Genomic DNA, 21,804 nt, shown 5'->3' with positions numbered 1-21,804 from the left:
GGTAGTTCATACTAAAAGTGCATTTGGGCTTTAATCTTAGTATCCTTTTTTCTCAGATTCACAGTTTTTCAGCATAATAAGTAGCTGGAATGGGATTTTGTAAGAGAGGGTAACCATCCTCATTTGCTCCATTTCCTGCCGGTTTTACTTCCTCTGAAAGCAAAACAAGTAAATGGTCCAAGTCTCGCAGGAGCAGACGCTTCTCCCCAGCGAATCGCAGTGATCCTGCTTCAAAACATTTTGTACTTTTGTATCAGTTAATTACCTGCAAAAAAGCTGCCAACTTTTAAAGGGCCTTTCAGATAATTCTAGAAGTATTTTAACTTGTAATTTTGCTTTTGTTTTATTTGTGTTAATGAGAAAAATCATCACTTGATAATAGGATGACCGGTGGGCTCATTTCTCTGGTGCTTTTGTTTACCTCTTAGTCATAGGGTGACAGGAAAGAGTGGACACAGAGAACATATCAATGAGGACAGTCAGTGAAAATTTATATTCATGCATTCAAGGCTGTTGGCAAGATCGATTTAATTGAGACTCTTGAGAATGTGCAGAGTTAGATTTTTTTTGTTTTGTTTTGGTTTTTAAAGAAAACTGAGCCTCTAATGGTTTTGACGGTTCAGGTTTCAAGTAAGTCACATGGTTTGTACTGACAAGAAACGAGTCTAAATTCTCCTGACATCCGAGTTATTTTCCTTCTTCTCTCACACTTTCCCAGACACTTGTCTTCTCATTCACAGTTAGCGTTTCATCCCCTGAGGCAGTTTGAAAGCAGTGAGGGCGAGCCTGCAGGAGGAGGAAGAGGAGGATGATGAGGCTGAGAGGTGAAATCCACATGCATCTCCTCTCTTGTTTGTCAGGGTCACCATGCAAGACAGATACCGATGAGGCAGCAGGAACCTGTTACCCTTGTCCGCTAGGGAACACTCGCACCCATCCACACAAGTAAACACTGTCTCTATGCATGATCTCATGTGGGAATCAGCTCCACCAAACCCTTCAGGGATGGCTGTTTGTGAGTTAGGAGGAGAAGAAGGATAACAGTTTTGTTCAACACTCAAACCCAAAGCATTTAAGAAAATGCAGATTTGCCTTTTAGAATTATTGGATTTATTTTCATTGCCTGATACAAAGGTATGAAAAAACACCTGGTTTGATCAGAAAAGTGTTTTTGAATCCTTAAAGGATGTCAGCTCACCTGTGGTGATATTTGAGATTGGACAACTAATACAAGACACACAGGGTTGGCCTAAAAGTAACAGGTTCCTCAACTAAAAGCACACAAGCGCTAAAGAAGAGTCCAAGTATCTGTTCAAGATCTTGCATGCCAAGTCTTATTTGTCCACCATGAAGGTGATAGAGCAGTCAACCGTCTCTGGGCTGCAGCCTTCTGCAAATGCAAATAGGAAGTACATCACCTTCCTTACCTTAGCCAGCTCTGCAATCCTCTCACCAAATTCATCCGCGTCAGCCTCGTAGCACTGGACCGGTGCATCGTCAGCGTCACCCGCCACTCTCCAGAAAACACCGGCCGGCTCAAGCAACTGACGGGTCATCAGGTTGGTGAGGTCAGGCGTCCAGAGCTGCGAGGTGCCCGTGATGGTGAGGTGGCCTGGCTGGGTCAGATGCACTGTCCAGCGTGAGAACTGGAGGGATTGGTTTGAGAAGTCCAGTCGGTACACGGCCTCATTGCCCTGCAGCAGGCGCTCGCCCTCCTGCCTCTTCTGGCCGCGCTGCTGCAGGGACTGAACCCGCAGGCGCATCACCTCCGTCAGCTCCGTGTCCAGCCGGAAGGGCAACTTCACCTCTTTAGACATGCTCAGATGGCACAGCTTGACAGGCAGAGAGGTCGATACTAGCTGCAAGGCTGGATTAGATTGGCAGCTGTGTCGAAACTATGTGTCTTTAATTTATCTCTGTCAATTCCTCTTATGCTCTGCTCCTTTCTGCTGGCTTACAAATGAATACATACAGCCGATAGGAGAGGCGGGTCTTACATAGAACTACAGAAGGAGGTAGAGAAAACAGGATGCAACCACAGTGCAGGGTTAGACCTTAGGGAGCTGTGCTTAATACTGTTTGTCACATTCATTTGTGTCTCTGTTTGCTTCAGTACTGTGTGGTTAGATTTAATCAAAATCTTGGAACCCTGCATGAATGGCAAAGCAAACATGAATACCACAACTGCTTTGTAAGAGTAAGGTGGTCCCAGGCATGTCAGTGTGGGGCTCCCATCATCTGAGATAAGAAAAAGGGAGTGTTAGGAAAGCCTCTTCATTCCTCTGAGGTGGCAGCAGGGCAAGCTGAGGTGCTTTGTGCCTGTGTTTCTGGTCAGTCATCAGGTCACTTTCCCTCCAGAGTTCAGCTGCTGCATAGCCACACTGCACCCAGATGAAAGCTGAGATAGATGGAGCCCCCACCCCCCTCACTATCCACATTGCAGAGACAGAGACTAAGTAGCAGTGAAGGCGGCGTGCAAGAGAGATCGTCTCCCGAAGGATTACAAAATGACTCTGAGGTTTCTGTGGTGTGGTGCTCTGTTGTTTTTTTCCCTTCCTCCTTGCCCTCCTCTTTTTAAAGGAGCCATTGCTGCCTCACAGAGCTGGTCCACTGGAGGGGCCAGATTCTCCCCATCAGCAGTGTCACCTCCTGCAGAGAGGGTTGACAGCAACTGCTGTTCAGTTAGCGCACCCTGACATCTCCAAGGACTCCTGCTGGAACACTCGGTCACATGTGGTGTCATTCTCTGCATCATTTGCAGTTTTTATTGTGGGCTGTATCATACTGATAGAGGTTTTGTGGGCACCCTTTTTTGCAGGTCACTTCTGTTGTTCATGAGGTGCTCTGTTATGACTCTGAGGCTCAGTGGGATCACGGTGAAATAACATTTCATAAAAGATGAGAGCAAGCACACCATGGCATAATTCAGAAAGTACTTATTCTTTCTCCTTGTCCAGTCATTGATTTAATCACTGTTTGTGTACAGCCTGAAAGGGCAAGGAGAAATTGATAGATAAGATAATGAGCTTCATTAACCAGCGGCAACTATTAACTGTATGGACATAGATATCTGCTAATTAGTGCTAAGCAACATACAAAACAGGGTTCTTTCACTCACCAGAACTAAAGCACAAACCGCACGGACAGGCTGTGAATCACAGCATGTTGTGATTCTGTCATATAATCCATTCAAAATGCTCCAGAAGGCTCAAACATGTTGGAGAAGTCCAGCTCCTGAAGTCTAACAGGTGTCACTCAAAGTAGCCACGCCCCCTTTAATGCATAATTTTAAGTCTGAATAAAAGTTAAACCTGTGAGTTACAGAAGCAAATCACTTTCTGTACAGTTGATATGGAGAGGGAATTAACTATAGAGAAGAAAGCTCTACTTTGATCCAGGGTGTAAATATGTTTATTTCTGCTGTAAATTTGGGCATTTTAATATGGGATTCTTGGGGGATTAACTCACTTTTGGAGTCCGCCTCAAGTGGCCGTTTTTGGCTCAAATGCTGCTGTTTGACATCACTGTTCCAGCATCCATGTGCTCATTATTCTGGTTTGACTGTTTTGCTGCATCTCCCTGCTCTCTCACCATCATGTTTTGGCTGTAGCAGACAGCTGTTTTCAACCAAAAAGCTGAGATAATATATTTTTATCCACACAAGTACTGACTTGCTGGGAGGGACATTCAAACTGCTGCATACACATGTACATGCTTTCTTAAATGAATGATTATGTGATACTGTATTTGCTTTGTGATAATAAACAATAGGGCAGTCATTTGCTGCCTCTCCAGTGTGTGGACCGACTCCAGCTCCACCGCCTGGGACTGCAAGCTTGTGGTGGTAGACCTTCTTGTAGCTGCAACTCTTCTCCACCTGCTGCAGGTTTTGGCTAAAGTAGCCCTCCAGCACCCAGAGGATCTTCAGAGCAGGACTGCCAACACCAGCTTCAGTCCAGTACAGTGGAGTCAGAGTCTCTCCTAGTATGGAGAGGCAGCTAAAAGACATGGAAAAACAGCGACCTGGTCCTGGAAGGGCCTGGGCTGGCTGGTTAGCAGCAACTGAACTTTCAAAATAAGAGCAAGAGGTTCATAAACTAATGCATCTCTTACAGGTTCTCTTGGTTTTTGAGTGATTGATTGATTGATTCAAAACATGTAAATATAAATAAAATAAAAAATACATTGTAAGCAGAAAAAATGGAAAAAGTATCAGTGCCATCAGTCCCAAAACTCGGGCAACCCAGTTCAGAGGAGACGCTGCTCTGTGTCTCCTCTGAGCTGCTCTGTATTTTGCAGTGAGTCTAAGATCGTTAAGGAATTTCTGATACGTATATTTGGTTTACCTGCCTTGTGAAAAAACTAACTACAGTTGACAAAATGGAGGCTTGTTATGGGAGTTTCATTGGACCACAGCAAATGCAGGCAGCTGAAACACACACACACACACACACACACACTCTGCAGTCAAACAGTTATTACCTCTCACCCATGTCCTATTACAGCTGGATTTATGACTGAGAGATCCAAGGTTATAAATTTGTCCCCTAATCCTAAACGCAACTGCAGACATGAGGGGAACTGCGGTCTCACTCGGGCTGCACACTCCACCTCAATATTATTTACGCTCCCTGGACCAATGGCTATTTGTTTGGCTTACCTGCCCCTCTCCTTCCCCTCCTCCTCCTCCACCCTCTTCCTCCTGCCCTTGTAGGTCATTCCAGACTGGAAGGAGCAGGAGTGGGATACAGAAAAACCAGACTCCTATGCTGGGATTTTCCACTTTCGCTTCTGGCGCTTTGGGGAGTGGGTGGACGTGGTGATTGACGACCGGCTACCGACAGTGGACAACCAGCTGGTCTATTGCCACTCCAACGACAGCAATGAGTTCTGGAGTGCTCTGGTGGAGAAAGCCTATGCCAAGTAAATATCAGTGCCAGCAAATTCACAGAAACAATTTATGACTTAAACCCAACTATAAATCCAGTGGAGTCAGGTTTATGAAGGTTGTACAGAGTCAAAATCAATTTGAGGTTTAGGGAGGTGCAGGAGGCACATCCTCCACAACATGTGCAAAATGTGCATTTTTTTATTTTCACTTATATTAGGCCCCAGCAGGACTATTAGAAATGTTTATGATTCTTAAAAAATCATCCTGAAACACAGAAGTGTGTGAAATGTTTTAAATGTGCAGAAAGTTTTACATGCGAGCAGAAATTTTGCTGAAGTCCAGAGTTTCACTGAAGTGAACAGGAGAAACATGCTCATTTAAGCAGGTTACTTCCACAAACAAACTACACCAAAGCAACCTGATACAAGAGACTTATTACATTCTGACTCTCACAAACACAAGATGACAGAAGAGTAGAGTCATGTTTTTTATGTGTATTGACTCAGCAGTGATATTAAATGAGAAAAGTTGAGAAAAATAATTTTAGAGCAACGCAGAATATCTGCAGTCTCGCTGCACTTTCTTTGCATTTTTCTTGTACAGTCATTTCTGCCATAAACTGGAAAGTAAGAATTCAACATAATGCAGGAATGAAGTGTCAGAGCAAACAGAACACGCATTAATAGAACCATCAGTGATAAAAAAGTTCCTTACTGTATGAAGGTCAGTGGTTCTTTTGCATCTTTGACCTTGAAAACATTCTTCACATCTGTGGTTCGGTTACACCATTCACATGCACAGGTTTGCTCTGTTAGTTCTTCCACAGAAAAGGGATAAATAAATAAAAAGATGTCATCGCACAGCTCAATGATGACATGTTATTATTTTACTGTGTAAAAGTTCTTTCCATATTTGGTAAACTGTTGAACCTGCCTCTTCCCTTTCTTGCTGCAGGGTTTACGGCTGTTATGAGGCTTTGGATGGGGGGAACACGGCTGATGCACTGGTGGACTTCACGGGTGGTGTTTCTGAGCCTGTGGACCTGCTGGAGGGTCAGATGGCCACAGACGAGGCGGCCCGTAACCAGCTGTTTGAACGAGTACTCAAAGTCCACAATAGAGACGGCCTCATCAGCTGCTCCATCAGGGTAAGTCAAAAAGGTTCATCAGCGATGTTTTCTCATCAAGCGGGAATGCATAGATAAGATTCATTTTAGTGCATACATTCATTTTCTGAACCACAGTTAATGATTGCATGAGGTTGGCACCTACCCAGGTGACTCTAGCCCATCACAAGGCTGGCGCAGATTAAAACAGACACACTCAGGTTCACACCTACTGGTCAATTTAGAATCATCAGTTAAACTAACATGCTTGTATTTGGACTGCGGGAGAAAGCCGGAGTGCCTGGAGAGGAAATGCCATAGAGAAGTGTGCTAATTTTAGTGTTCTTCAAAAACATGTTGGATTTCATATACACTGCTCAAAAAAACACTTTTTAATCAGAGTATAGCATCATGTCAGGTAAACATCTGGGATATTGATCTGGTCAGTTAAGTAGCAGAGGGGGTTGTTAACCAGTTTCAGCTGCTTTGGTGTTCATGAAATTAACAACAGCTGCACTAGAGGGACAACAATGAGACAACCCCCAAAACAGGAACGGTTTTACTGGTGGAGGACACTGACATTTTTCCCTTCTCATCATTTCTGACTGTTTTTTTCACTAGTTTTGCATTTGGCTATAGTCAGTGTCACTACTGGTAGCATGAGGCGACCCTCCAGACGTTGCACAGGTAGGCACATCAATACATGCCATTGCCAGAAGGTTTAAAGAAGGTTTGAGACTTCGTGATGTTGGCCTGAGGGCGTAGACCTCTAGTGGGCCCTGTGCTCACTGCCTGGCACCGTGGTGCCCGATTGGCATTTGCCATAAAATACCAGGTCTGGCAGGTCCACCACTGGTGCCCTGTGCTTTTCACAGATGAGAGCAGATTCACCCCGAGTACATGGGGCAGACATGAAAGAGTTTGGAGAAGCCGTGGAGAACGTTATGCTGCCATTGTTCAGCATGAGCAGTTTGGTGGTGGGTCAGTGATGATCTGGGGAGGCATATCCATGGAGGGACACACAGACCTCTACAGGCTAGGCAACAGCTTCCTGACTGCCATCAGGTATCAGGATGAAATCTTTGGACCCACTGTCAGACCCTACGCTGATGCAGTGGGTCGTGGGTTCCTCCTGGTGCATGACAATGCCTGGCCTGTAGTAGCAAGAGTGTGCTGGCAGTTCCTGGAGAATGAAGGAATTGTTACCATTGACTGGCCTGACACTCCCCTTTTGCAAACTCTATTTCTTGTGCTGCAAATACGTTTTACGGTCCAAACCAAACTACTGCAGCATCTGTGTGCAGCACACAGGTAAACACAGACAGCGATTACGAGCAAGACGACAAGTACGCACTTTGCGTCCTTTTATCTGTGATTTAAACTGATACAAAGCAGCAAGTTCAGCCTTAGGGCCCTACCTAATTCACAGCCGTGAAAATCGCATTGCTTTACACACCATGCAGTGAAATAGCAGTAGAAAACTTTACATTGAGATTTCAGAGTCACGCCCTTCTGCTCCTAATGACACCCATTCTTTGAGTTGAACCCATTTTTCAGTTGAGCACCGAGTGAGTTGGCTCTCTAGGTTCATCATTTTCATTTTCATCAAATGATCTGACAGCATTTCATTCTTAACACATTACTGATGTGTTTTTTAAGTGGTCCTTTAATTTTTTTTAAGCAGTGTATATGACTATGCAGCACTAAAGGAAAACTTTAAACACAGCCCTGCAATGCAAGCTGATTTTCTTTGGTAAGACTAAAGTCTGGACTAGTAAAGTATCTGTGTGAGACTTGTTTAAGAAGTGCACAAACATGGCTGGATACACAGGATGGCAGTCTCACAGAGCCAACTGTTGGGTTATTAGGTGTAGAGAGGATCCAAATCCAGGATGCAAGAACAAAGGCAATAAAATAGAAGTGAGACTTTATTGTGGCTAATACAAAAGTTAAAATAAAAAACTCTACTGCTATTTGGAGGCATGCAACAGCAACTGGCTATAATTTTAATGGAACTTAAACCTCATCCCCCTCCAATGGTCAGAGGATCTTAGTCTGTGCTGTGTCCAGTTTATGCAAGTGCAATACCACACAGCTAGAGTGCCAATTAAAGCTGTATTCAAACACCTTACTTTTAGAAATGGAGGCACCAGGAAGCTTGCTCTTGGCATTTCAGCAGTATTTCAAACCCTGCTGTCTGGAAATTGCCTAATCCACCAAAGCTGACCTCCCGTGCCCCAGAGCCTTTAATAATTAGAACATTTTCTGCTCTGATTTAAAATCCAGGGATGAATAACCAACCTCTGCCTGTCGTGACTGACTTTTCGAAGACATTCAATTGTCTGAAAAGATAGCAGGCATCTCAAAATCTCCAAATGAGTTCTTCTCACAGGCTCTTCAACTTGGTGCTATAATTAATGTGTAAATGAGGCGTCATTGTGCACAACAATTCAGACTTGTGCCTGGTGTATCTTTTCCCTTTCTTAGCATTTGAAAAACGAAGCCTGGGTGGAAAGGACATGTGTTAATGCAGGGATTCATAGACAGCAAAAAATGATGATGGTGACACCTTTTGACAAAAAGGATAGATACTTTGTTGTAACACAGGAATAAAAGGCCATCCACCCACTATAACCAGCAAAGATACTTGAGCCTATTTCCACTCTTCCACCCTGATGGCACATAACTGTAAGAGACCGGTCTGGCTGCAGTGGTGTATATGGAGTTTCTATGAGTCCTTTATTTTACAGGTGTGTGTGTGTGTGTGTGTGTGTGTGTGTGTGTGTGTGTGTGTGTGTGTGTGTGTGTGTGTGTGTGTGTGTGTGTGTGTGTGTGTGTGTGTTATTATTTTTGCGAGCACATCTGTTTTAATTTGAATAATTTAAGGACACAAAAATCAATCCATCATTGCCGGTTTTGCTATTAGTCAAATTTATTCTTGGAACACATTTCAGGTCAATTCAATTTCACTTAAATGGCTCCAGTTTTATAGCAACATTCATCTCAGGGCACTTTACATTCCCTTTGAGCACTTTAAAATATTTTGGAGGAAAAAACAACAAAGATTCACTGCAGCAATTTGCAAAACTGGAAAATAGAAAAACAAACTAATTTGAGTGGGTAAAATGGGTAAAATAAATCTTAATCAAGTCTCTGCTTCATTTTATTTTAATAAAAAAAAACAAACAGATGACATAAAACATGGATGTAGCCACTCTGTTGTCATCTACTGGTTGGTGAAATCCAGCTATGGATCTACGAGCTGAGTCTCACCACCATTGTATAAACCTTCCCTTTCACTCTTGTTGCTATCCTTCTGTCACAAATCACTCTGATACTCATCTCCAACTGCTCCACCCTGCCTCTACTCTCTTCATCTCCTTTCTTCTGCACCGTCTGTTTGCTTTGGTCAGTTGACCTCAGCTGTTAAAACGCACACACCTTCACTACCGCTGTTCTTCATCTTTCCACCTGTCTCCCTCTCATTCACACACACACACGTACTGTGTCTTGCTTCTACCGACTTTCATTCCTCTTCTTTTCAGAGCATACCTCCACTTCTCCAGGTTCTCTCCCATCTGCTCCCTAATCTCTTTACAAATCACAATATCATCTGCGAGCATCACAGTCCACAGAAACGCCTGCCTGACCTCATCTGTCAGCCTGCCTATGATCTGCTATTTAGTTCTAAGTAACAGACCAAAGAAATACTCGAATTTCACCAAAACTGAAGAACAAACCTCTGGGATGGTCTGTTCTATACAGGAGGCCATAATACTACGTAATTCTGCCAACAGCACAAACACGTATTGAAGAGGTCCATTTTAAATTCTTAAAGTAGTGGATGAGGTCTAGTGAACACTGATTGGCTCCAGCCTCTCTGTTTCCCTCTCATCACTGACAAATAAGCTTTTAAATAGCATTTTAACATTGGGGGTCTGTGCGGATTGACTCGCTTTTGGGGCCAGGCTCAAGTGGCCACTAAAAAAAAAAACTTTCTTTTTGGCACTTTTATGTTGATTTCATTTGTTACCATCCTTTTTTTCCTGCTTTCCAGGCAACCACGATAGAGGACATGGAGGCACGGCTGGACTGCGGATTGGTCAAAGGCCACGCCTACGCTGTGACAGACGTACGGAAAGTGCGGCTAGGTCACGGACTGCTGGCATTCTTCAAGTCGGAGAAGCTGCACATGATCCGCATGAGGAACCCCTGGGGAGAGAAGGAGTGGAGTGGCCCTTGGAGTGACAGGTAATCTCAACACTGCCACCTACAGGCAGGAAGATAAGCTACTGAAGCTCCTCAGTCTCAAATTCTGTCTCATAAAAGGTAACTGAGCTGTTTTCATCTATCATTTCTAGTAGGAGACATCTTACCACTGGGAGTTAGATGTGAAGCATTCCCAAAACAAAATTTTGCCCGTAATGGAACACGTGACCTTGTCGTGACCAATTTAACCAATTACACAAATTGAAAATGTCAAAGTGTGCTGGTCCCCCTAAAATTTGACTCACAAGGTTTCCAAGAAATGTCACATGATGAGTGAGTAATTGCCAAACAACCGAACAGAAAGTAATCCATATGTAAGTCCAGGATGCAGACAAAGGAGGAGGACAATGGGAAATGTCATGTAGACAATGAAAAATGGAAATGCAATCAAGCTAATGGGCCACAGAGAAGAACGGCTAAATTCAGCCCAGCTGGAGCGCCCCTTGTTTGTAGAGAGCACTTATTAGAGCAGCTCAGACATCCTCAAGAACAATGTTTCAGCCAAGTTTTATGTTTCTGCTTTACTCCTCCATCTATTCTAAACTGTCCTTCTTACAGGAATGGATGAAACTGAAATAAAGCTGCTCCCTCGACATCTCTGTCGTTCAGTTGTGATCGGGCAGATTCGGTGAAATAAACAGGGAGCCAGTAAAGCCGGATAATAACAGAGTCTGAATTATTGATAAGGCTGAAAGAGAGACAGATGTTATTAAAGAGACGTGAGTCATCCCTCATCATTCACTCACTGTCGCTGAATAATTTATTCATGGTTTGATAAAACCTGTTACTGTAAATGGAGGCTGACAGACCGTTGGACGTTTGTCAGCGAATCATAAACAGAGACATAAACACAGAGCTAATGCATCCAGTAAAACACCTGTGTTTCCCCTGAGCTCTGAATACAGAGGGGACCTTGATGTGCAGGTATGATTCACAGTAATAAATACCACGACTGATACTTTAAATAGAACCCACGAGGGAGAGATCCACACACGATTCCTACGTCTGAACTCGATACAGTTACTCAGAAATAACCTGTCCAGGGTGTACCCTGCCTCTCGCCCCCTGGCAGCTACGATAGGCTCCAGCACCCCCCACAACCCCGAACTGGATGGATGCATGGATGGATGGATGGATGGATGGATGGAACTGTGGTGGTTATTAAGAGTCACAGCTGAAAATCTTTCAATAATATTTATTTTCTGTTCATTTAAACATATTTTGCCCAGTTTAAAACAACCTCTTTCCCATATTTGAGGTGCCAACATTTTCATAGCTGGCAGAGAGATTATATTACTTTATTATTATGAATGTATGGACCTTAAATTAAAAATGTTTTATCGATTAAATCTGCTAATCCTGTGTTTCTTGAAGGTGTTTCCTAGTATGCTTAGAGTTTCTTTTTAATACTCTGAGGGTAACTTAAGGTTATTTTTTAAAAATATGAGTCATACATGGCTCCTAAAATATGGCAAAAAATAACAATGATGGATTTGTGCACTGAATGGTTTTAATTTTAAAATCTAATGCTTTAAAATGTGCAGAAAGTGTTAAAAAAAAAAGACCAAAATGGCATTTTAAATTATTTTTAAGTGAAGAAGAGGCATTAGAAGCAGCACAGAGCAGGGTTTTCCCTACAGTTAAAGACGTGCAGGATTTATGGACTAGATATGGCGTCTGTTTTTGTACCTCTTTGGCTACGGAGAGAGAAAGATTGCAGGAATTCAACCAACTCAACAAGATGCAGCCCGACTGTACTGATGCTTTATGTAGGTCGAACAGTGGCTTAAGCAGGAAAGGAAAGATCAATAAAGCGTCCTTAAGAAGCACAGGCAACATCTGCAGTGGACAGTTTTCATTGTTTTTAACACTCAGTTTAACTCTATTACAAAGTTCTTTGTATATTATAATTTCTTTCTTCTTCCCGATTGTTCCACATATTTTTGACGCTGGTCCCTGGTGATAGTGGTGATCTGTAGATGTATATACAGGAATCAGTCGGCTCTAAATGAACAGCAAAACAATGTTGGAGAAAGGTTACTCGAAAAAGAATTTCTAGAAAATTAGATGTCCGTCCATCCATTCACTTCCGCTCATCCTGTTCAGGGTCACGGGGGGGCTGGAGCCTATCCCAGCTATCATAGGGCAAGAGGCAGGGTACACCCTGAACAGGTCGCCAGCCTGTTGCAGGGCCAACACAGAGAGACAAACAACCTTTCACACACACATTCTCTCACTCACACCTATGGGCAATTTAGTGTAGCCAATTAACCTAACCCCAGTAAGTCCATGTCTTTGGACTGTGGGAGGAAACCGGAGTACCCGCGCAAGCACGGGGAGAACATGCAATCTCCACACAGAGAGAGGGCCGGGGCCAAGGTGGAATCAAATCCAGACCTTCCAGATGTTATGCTAACCACTGCACCACCGTGCTGCCCAAAAATTTGATGTTCAGATATTATTTTTGAATCTAAGTTGCCTTGATTTTTGCTCACCCACTGGCCTGTTTATAGTTAGACTTTAGAGGCTTAAAAGTGTTACGTTAGTCCCGTTTAACCAGCAGGAGGTTGTGAAGGCTCCTGTTATGTGTTTTGCTATCACAGTGGAAATAAATTGATGACGAGCAGGAGAAAATTAGCTGTCACAAATGATGAGCTCAAAAAGAAAATGCTCAAGGAACCCCCCCTCTACATGAATCTGAGTTCAGTCCTTGGAGTTGTGAGCGTGATACATGAATGTGTTTCTGCACTGGTGCAAAAACAACAGATAAAGCTTTAACAATAGATGGCACCTCGGGAAAGTCCAGACAGGTTCAGATCATAAAACAGGGAGGCCTTTCGCTAAAATCTGATCAGATATACTTCACATAAAAGCCTGATTGCTCTTTGGTTTTTGTTGCCTGCAGTTCGGAGGAGTGGAACAAGGTGAGCAAGAGTGAGAGAGAGAAGCTGGGCGTCACCGTGCAGGACGACGGCGAGTTCTGGTGAGATTAAAAAATGCACCGACAGTCTTTTTGTTACTTTTTTAAAAAAAAAAATGTGAAGGTTACATTTGTTGTCTGACTGATTCACGTTGCCCTGATTGTCTGGGAAAGTGAAGTGACACTGAGGTTTGGGCTGATCGTGCCACAGGAATAGTTTGACATTTTGAGCTTATTCAGCTTCCTGTTGAGATTTCTGATGTTTTGATTCAAAGCTAAATCGGGGGGGGCTTTTGTGTCTATTGTTACAGAGGTAGATGCTCATATTAAACATGGTCAAAGAACACAGACATTTCTGTGCTGTCCTTTTCTTTGGCATCAACCCCGGAGTGATGAGAGGGAGATGGAGGCATGAAAAAGGCCTTTAAATGCATTCTTATTGTGCAGCAACTCAGTACACAGCATTTGAATAGCTCTGACGCTGAAACTAAGGCATATCTACTCTTTACAGTTGATTATAGCAACTTAATCCCTGCATCCCACCTATAGGTGGGTAGTGTAGCCAAGCATAAAGACTGTAAGCTAACCTGGCTAAGCACTACCTCCCAAAAAAGTTTAATTTGTGACTTTGTGTCCGATTATTTCAGAGGAAGCCAGTGAAGAAAGAGGCCAGTCTTCAAATGGCAGTCAAATTTAAATCTCATTTCATATCAGCACCATGCATACTAACCATTTGCTTTGCTCCTGGTTTTGTTTCCTCTGCTTTTGTACCTGTAAAGTTCTTCTTCTTTCAAGCTTTTCCTTCTAGTTGGTATCCACTTTCTCTGGTCTCTTCTCTCCCCTTTTCCTGCCATCCTGCAGGATGACGTTCGATGACTTCTGCCAGTACTTCACTGACCTGATCCTGTGCCGCCTCATCAACACCTCCTACCTGAGCATCCACAAGACGTGGGAGGAGGAGGTGATGAGGGGATCCTGGATCCACCGGCAGGATCCCCTACGCAACCGATCCGGAGGCTGCATCAATCATAAAGCCACGTTCCTGCAGAACCCTCAGGTCGGTACATGTTATAGTTTTGTTATTAAGATGTGTGTGATCAATGCTGGAGTGTGATGTGGTCTCCTCTTTTTCTCCTCCCAGTATGTGTTTGATGTGAAGAAGGTGGAGGATGAGGTGCTGATCTGCTTACAGCAAAAGGAGAAGAGAGCCACACCAAAAGAGGGCAAATCAGAAAACCTTGCTATAGGCTTCGATATCCACAGGGTAGAAACACACACAGATAACCAGGAAATCTCCACAAAGAGTGAACGGGAAGTAAAACTGTGACAGATTTCAACCTTTTCCTCCTGCAGGTGGAGCTAAATCGCAAGTACCGTATGCACACAGCCCAGCAGAAAGTAGCAGGTTCCATCTACATCAACTCGCGCTGCGTCTTCCTCAGGAAGGAGCTGAAGGAGGGCCGCTATGTCATCATTCCCACAACCTTTGACCCCGGGCAGCAGGGCGACTTCTTGCTCCGTGTCTTCACTGATGTGCCTTCAGACTGCAAGTAAATATGTGACAATCTTACATCTGAACATAAAGAACTACACCCGGAGAGATTACATTCTTAAAATCTCAGCAGAGGCTAACGCAGGACACATTAGATAAAAATGTTGCTTTTTATTACACAAATTACTTTATTTTTCATAATAATATACAGGTAGATTTCACTTACCTCAAGATTTAACATGTACTTCCTGTCAGTATTAGGATTGATATGGAAAAACAGTAATGTATATTACTCTTTTCTTTCAAAAAAGTAATCTGTTACAGTACTGGCTGCATTACTTTTGTGTTTTCTAAAAAATAATCATCTAATCATCTAAACTGTTCATCTGCCTACATCTCTGGATGAATCCCAGGCCTAATAAGGGGGACAAAGATCTTTCTTTTAGTACTCTTGTTTTGCTTATTGTGAGCTTTACTGCTCGCTGGCTCATCTTGTTCTTGGTTCTTGTTGTTTTGCCTTGTTTATTTTCAGCTATTTTTGTGGCGGCCTTACTCTCTTCTTAAGGCACACTTACCCATTGATATGAATGGGTAAGTGTGGCCAAACGTTTGACTGGTACTGTGCTTCGTTCACATTGTGTTTGCCCCCCTCTGCTGCTGTTGGATGCGGTTCAGCTTTCCAGTTATATCTTAGGCCTTCTGAACCTGGTGTCCTCCATAGTGTATGCTCTCCTGCACGCAACCCAAATGTCCATTTTTCAGGCTTTCATGGCAAAGTCTGTGAGAAACAGCCAAAAGAGCATTTCACAGAAAAATGCTGTGCTGACAGTGACTCAGCTGTAGGACGGAGTGCGAGTTTAAATGTCCCACAAGCCTGTTCATCTCTGCTTCTGTGAACTCCTGGCTGCTTGGTTGCGCGACTCTGGATCAGAGACGGAGATCACAGATTGTGTATCAGAGGAATTAGCTTGCTGCTTTCATAGGTGCTTGTAGAGCTTTAACAGGACTGAGTGCAGTTTTCTCTTTGCTGACACATTCTTGTCTCTCTGTGCAAAAAATTAGAATTGATCATCACTTCTAAAAAGCTGCAGATTGCTCTGGCACTGGATCATTTTTCTGTCCACATATCATGCAAATGTGATTACTGAATTGATATATTTGTAAAGATTTTTTTTTGTTATTGTCATATTACAGCACTGTATAAAATTAGGAAAAAAGATTTAATTAATTTATTTTTTAAAAAAAAGACTCGATTAAAAATACTGATGTTGAAGTTTGTACAGTTGAGTTTTAATGAAAGCCATCGATCCATTTCCTTAACTGATTGTCCATCTTTTGGTTACGGGAAGGTTGGAGTGCAGCTGTGAGAGTACATTTTTAATTACATTTAATTTAATGTAAAATCTTTTCCTCTCTTCAATCCTGTATTTGCACTCCAGGTTTAGTTTTTTACAGCCGATAATGAAACCACTACAGAAATTCTGCCAAGGAAGTCGTTCATGTTAGCTTAAGAGAAGGACTGCTTCCCACTGTGTTTATACATCAGCACAGGGGGAACAGTAATACACGGTCGATCATTTTTCACCTATTATTCCCTGTTGCTTGGTTTTGGCACAAAAAAGCAGCAGAAAAAAGTTTGCATTTTCCTCTGTTTCAAACTGCTGCTGCAGCATTGGGAGCGTCCAGGACGCATCTCACACACCAACGTCTGTGCCAATGTATCCGTGTACCATATACCTGTGCTCTCTGTCTTCCTCAGAGAGCTGACCCTGGATGAGCCTCCTCAGACATGTTGGACGGGGATGTGTGGCTACCCTCAGCTGGTCACTCAGGTCCATGTCATGAATGCTGAGGGTCTGCAGGGACAGGACTCCAATGGAGGTCGGTATGAGGACTCCAGTCGGTGCGTAGCAGCTGTAACCTTGCCTGACATTGAGTGCTGTGTTTTGTATTTGCATGTCAATGATGAAGTGCTGTGAAAACCCACAGAGCTGCACTGCCTCAATCCCAAAAAGAGAGCAAGAGTCCAGACCAAAGCACGAGGTACCTCAGCACCACCTGCTGAGATAGTTCAGTCATTTAGCTCCAGCCTGCAGCGTCCAGTAGTTACTGTGTGTACAATTACTGCTGTAACTTTAGCACAAAAGTTCATGTGATTGTAGCATGTTTCTTATAGTACACTTCTGTTAAAGAAACAGTGCAGAGCAGTCAGTATACTAGTTCTGCATCCTTGTTTCAGGTCCCTGTGTTAACACTGTCCATGTCACAGTGGACATTATTTACGTACTCCACAAAAAGCTGCTTTCGGTTCCTCCTTTGTCGCCTCAGCGGGTGGCTGTGACAGATTTTTTTTCATTTTTTAATAGGATTCCCTTCCTCACACAAAACTGCTCAATCCTACTTGAATAAGGATTGAACAAGAGACTCTTACATTTGTTAGGCGAATGTGTAAACTGCTACACTGCGAATCCGCTCCACAGAGGGTCTGTTTAGTACGTACTGATAGAACAGCAGTGGCGGCAGGAGTACTTGTTTCTTTAAAAAAACATACAACATTATAAAACTTGACATATCGTATAAAGTCCTTATTATAAAATCCAATGTAAAGGTCCAAAAGTATTATCAGCAAAATGAACTTCAAGTAAGTAACAGAAGAGCATCCTCTGGGACTGATTATTGTTAATCAGTGTTTTATAATAATAGATTTTTAACAGAAATGATTTAATTAGCAGCTTTTGCTGCTTTTACAGCTGATCAGGGTGGAGCTATTTTAAACTTAGATTATTAATATAATAAAATAATGTTAGTTTGACTTGTAGGAATGTGTGTTGCTTTTTTTTTTTCCACACACCAGCACGATATACCGATGAGACTTTTTTTTTTTTTCCGGCAGCTGTCGATCCCTACGTGATCATCACCTGTGAAGGAGAGAGGGTTCGTTCACCAGTTCATAAGGACACACGGTGCCCAAACTTTGACATCAAAGGCCTGTTCTACCGCAAGAAACCCAAGGAGGGCATCCACATCGAGGTGAGCTGTCACTCTGCAGCCCGTAGTGTGATACGCTGAATGCCTCAAGAGACCGAATTAGCAAAAGCGGATAAACGTGGTCAGCTGCGGTGCAGCCGACTGGTCGATGATCCTCGTCTGGGCTTGTGTGCGTACATGGATGCATATAAATGGCTGCTGCTTCATTTCATCATTGCAGCAGTGAAAAAAGCCACCTCAGCTTTGATTTGTCTTGCATCACTCAGCAGGTGCAAGCGTCAGGCGTCAGTTGTAGATTCATATCTCCGGCTACACAGTTTATTCAAACTGCTGGAACGTCTTAAACTTTAACAGTTTTACAGAAAGTGCATCTTCTGAAGGATAGCTGTAAGGCATCAAAAAGGAGTAAGTCAGTCACAGTTAGTGATAATATTAGTCTGTTTTACCATATTACATAAGTGCAAGAAAGCTCCTAAATTCCTGAAAATAACAGGAGCTATCCCAGCTGTCATAGGGTGAGAGGCAGGGTACGCCCTGGACAGGTCGCCAGCCTGTCGCAGGGCCAACACAGAGACAGCCACTCACATTCATACCTAATCACCAATTAACCTGAACCCACTAACTGCATGTCTTTGGACTGTGGGAGGAAACCGAAGTACTCAGAGAAAACCCACGCAGACACGGGGAAAACATGCAAACTCCACACAGAAAGGCCAAGGAGGAATCAAACCCAGAACCTTCTAGCTGTGAGGCAGCGGTGCTAACCACCACGTCACCATGCTGCCTGTTTCTTAAAAAAAATCAAAGTATCTGAGGATGGTCACCTGAAACAGCCAAGGCCCTCTGTGTTTAAGTTTATTCTTCAAGTAGACCATTTTGTATCCACTCTTCATCAAGCTCTGACAAACACAGTCGTTCTAAATCAAATACTAGCCATGGGACTTTCAATATGACCCACAGAGGGCGCTAAAAATCATCAACAGCCAGCATAAACCCCCTTATGTCAAAAGAAAGTATACAAAAACTCTTAAACTTATTCATACTTAAACAATAATCCAGAAAAAAAAATGTTGTTCATGTCCCAATTACATGTAAAATAACAAGAAGGTTTTAATGTTCATTGTTTTGTCCCACATGAAGTAGCCTCAAATGCAGAATAGAGTTTATAATGGTAAAGCACTGAGAAATAAATGTTCATAATTACAAATGTTTAAGTTTTCTCACAAGCCATTAATGAGGAAAGGGCAGAAAATCTACCTCATCATTCAAGCCTGGAAGCTTAGGGACCAAAGTGATCTTACACGGTTGGGTTTCCAGTCACAGAGTGACGGCTTTCTACAAAACGACTGTGAAAACTAACTATGATGAAAATGGGGGACAGAGCAAATCCTTACGTTTCGCTGCTTTCACCACTTTCCAGTCTCACGGTGCACGCTTTCAGCTGGCTAAACTACTTTTAGATTTGATACTGGCACAACCTCCTCCTCCTCCTCCTCTGACACCCTGTGTCAAAACTCTGTGTTAAGATTTTGCAACTGAACAGGTGGGAAATTTGAGTCTTGTAGGTTAAAAAAAATGCAGTGATGTAGACGACGTAGGACATAATTAATATGTTTCCTACATCTGTAGATATGTCAAAACATATTAAGGATTCACAAAGTGAAAGCAGGAACCACAAATACACAGTCGACAGCTAGAAAAGTGCAGGAATAAATTTGGGCTGATGGTCCCCCAACACCCGTCTTCATGCAGAGCTTGATGCTGTTTCGTCGCTCTTTTCATTTTCTGTCCTCGCTCTTCATCACCTCTCTCTTTGAACTTACGGGACGTGAGAATGAGTCTGCTAAGGAAATATGCAGAACATCCATAACTAATCAGTTACGGGCTCAATATCAGGCGATATGTGTAAACCAGTGTACTTGTTAGTGCAGGTTTTAATAGTAATATGATGCTGCATTTACTCAATCAGAGCTGTGAAATTGTTTTATTTGTAACATGGTGAAAAGAGACAGGAGTGAGCGTTAAAGCCGGGAAAATATCTGTATTTGCACGCTGTTAGCAGCAAAGAGAGCAACACCATTCATTTAAATCTCCTCTCTCTTTGTTAAGAGAATTAGAAGCTCACAAGTGTCCTTCATGTTGTTTTTCACCAAACAATCTAAAAGACAAAACGCAGATCAATTCAAAGCCGAGTGACCAGACTCTAATTTAGCTTATTCCTTTGTGCAGTAGAGCTCCATTAAAAACCCATCAGGCATATAAATCGCCAGCCAAGTGTACTTAATGACTCATTTTATCATTTTTTAAATTTTCATTATTCATCCGTGGCCAGTCCCCTCGCTCTTACTTTGAAAAGTCAGTCACTGTAAAAGCAGTTGTTGAAGCCACACCTCTTCCTGTCCCGTTTTTCCACCGACAGGGTGACCGGGTTCATTCACATCGTTCAGCTGCTCTCTAGACCTGCAGTCGATGGATTCCAGCTTCACCATCTTGGACTGCAGTTGGCCACTGTAGCCCTTCTCCAGGCTGGAACTGGTTCATGTATCACTACACAGAGCAGAACCAGGGCTACTGTCGCCACCTGCATTTCAAGCTGGAATTGAAGTCTGTCAAAGGGATGAAGGAATGACTGGAGAGGCAGCTGAATAAGAATAATAAGGCTTTCTAAAGTATTTGTGTTTTGTTGTAAATTTGTTAAGCACTGTGTATAATGAAATGTGGGTATCCCTCTACCACCACAAATACAAAAGCTTTGTTAAACATAAGCTTCAAATAGTTCAGCATTTCTTCATGCTTACTTATTTCCTGCTATCCTCAGTGTTTCGCTGCTTTCCTTCTTAGTGTTCCCTTTCTTCTCTCAAGTCTTAGTTTCTCTCTCTGGTATATTCCTTCGCTGATTCCTCTTTTTTGTGCTTACTGCCTTTTGTCTTTTTCTGTCCTCTCTCTCCCTTTTTTTTTTCCTGCTTTCCCTTCTGCTTTCGGATCTCTGCCTTCCTCCCACGAGCGGCCAACAGATCTACAACAAGAACATGATCGTGGACACCTTCCTGGGTCAGGCGATCTTGTTCAGCGACCCCAACGAGCGGCAGGAGCAGCACACGCTTCACCTGCGCGACAAGGGCAGCCGCCAGGACAACGACCTCCCGGGCACGCTCACTGTGCGCCTCATCACCTCCACCACGCTGACCAACATCTGACCCGGCCATTTATACGATTACAGTGATCAAAGCTCAAGGTGGCGTTCCAACCGTGCCCGCCGTTCATCTTCTAACCGTCGCGGGACCTCACTGTGTCTTTTTTTCCCTGCTGCTTGTGCTCTCTGTGTGTCTCTCTTTTCTTTTGCTTAGTTTGGCTTTATATGGGTTTATTTTTGAAGGCCTGCATCTATATATCCTGATGGAAGCTGTCCATAGACCAATCTGGGTTTTGTACAGACTATTTTTGAACACATTCCTTGTTCATTATTTAGTGTTTGCTTCAGATATTTGTAGCCAGAATCTCCATCAGAGCTACAGTTTTAGAAACTGATGAAGTTTTATCAGATAGTTTGTTGTTCTGACCCTAAATTACAGACTTGTTTTTCTTTCTTCCTATATTCAGACACACACATACATATATACATGAAAATAATACATATGCAGACATCTCTGCACTCTTCATGCATGTGCCACTGTTTCCAAGGGCTATGCATTGCCTTAAGGCTGAGTTTGACTCTCCACTTTGAGGAGACATGGGGAGGGGGTTATGTTGAATACTGTTTTTCTTAGGACAGCCTTTGTTTTTTGTCTCTAAAAGTCTGCATTAAGTCCCGCTTTTTACCATCATTTTATCAGCTTCTGTCTCCTGAATGCTCTTTTATAACTGTGTATAATCCTCCCGCCCAGCCAGCCCACCCAGACACCTCAAGTCTTCAGCAGTTTGCCGGTGCTTTGGAGAGCATGCAGTAGTCTGTCACTTTTTATGTTGGACTGTAAAGCCAACAGCAGCTATTCTCTCCCCTCAACTCAGTGCTTTTCTGTGTTGTTCTGTGAGCGCACTCGAGTGTGAAGTCTTGCCTCCCGTTTTCCATCACTAGTATCATTTGAAAACTCCTCAAGAATGCTTTCTGGCCCCGGCTGCTATGGACGATCTCTAAACTG

At 43.1% G+C, this 21,804-nt stretch overlaps 2 protein-coding genes across 8 annotated transcripts in view; one reads left to right on the top strand and one right to left on the bottom strand.

Moving 5' to 3' along the window:
• capn5b (calpain 5b) overlaps positions 1-21,804 on the top strand; it is a 50,999-nt gene that overhangs the window by 21,482 nt on the left and 7,713 nt on the right. The window contains exons 3-13 of one of the 7 annotated variants that reach the window (XR_004021016.1): positions 4,715-4,923; positions 5,846-6,038; positions 10,054-10,247; positions 13,171-13,248; positions 14,047-14,242; positions 14,327-14,449; positions 14,539-14,735; positions 16,437-16,580; positions 16,667-16,720; positions 17,571-17,707; positions 20,680-20,806. Coding sequence is in view for 4 of the 7 variants with exons in the window: in XM_030746808.1 (XP_030602668.1) it covers positions 4,715-4,923; positions 5,846-6,038; positions 10,054-10,247; positions 13,171-13,248; positions 14,047-14,242; positions 14,327-14,449; positions 14,539-14,735; positions 16,437-16,558; positions 16,667-16,720; positions 17,571-17,707; positions 20,680-20,862 (1,686 nt within the window). In the remaining 3 variants the exon portion in view is untranslated. Of the gene's footprint in view, positions 1-4,714; positions 4,924-5,845; positions 6,039-10,053; positions 10,248-13,170; positions 13,249-14,046; positions 14,243-14,326; positions 14,450-14,538; positions 14,736-16,436; positions 16,581-16,648; positions 16,721-17,570; positions 17,708-20,084; positions 20,203-20,679; positions 20,955-21,804 lie in introns of those variants that run through there. The other 6 variants (XM_030746808.1, XM_030746811.1, XR_004021017.1 and 3 more) reach the window with 6 other exon arrangements.
• Positions 1,335-1,817, bottom strand: ompb (olfactory marker protein b). The gene has a single exon (XM_030746813.1). The coding sequence runs from the start codon at positions 1,815-1,817 to the stop codon at positions 1,335-1,337; it is 483 nt and encodes a 160-aa protein (XP_030602673.1).

This window comes from Archocentrus centrarchus, chromosome 14, assembly GCF_007364275.1.
Source record: "Archocentrus centrarchus isolate MPI-CPG fArcCen1 chromosome 14, fArcCen1, whole genome shotgun sequence".
In the NCBI taxonomy this organism is placed as follows: Eukaryota; Metazoa; Chordata; class Actinopteri; order Cichliformes; family Cichlidae; genus Archocentrus; species Archocentrus centrarchus.
Note: the sequence above shows the minus strand (reverse complement) of the source record. Positions and strands in the feature narration are given on the sequence as shown.

What these genes read in the sequence shown, in the direction of transcription:
- ompb (XM_030746813.1), bottom strand. Translation starts at nt 1,817, where the DNA reads ATGTCTAAAGAGGTGAAGTTGCCCTTCCGGCTGGACACGGAGCTGACG.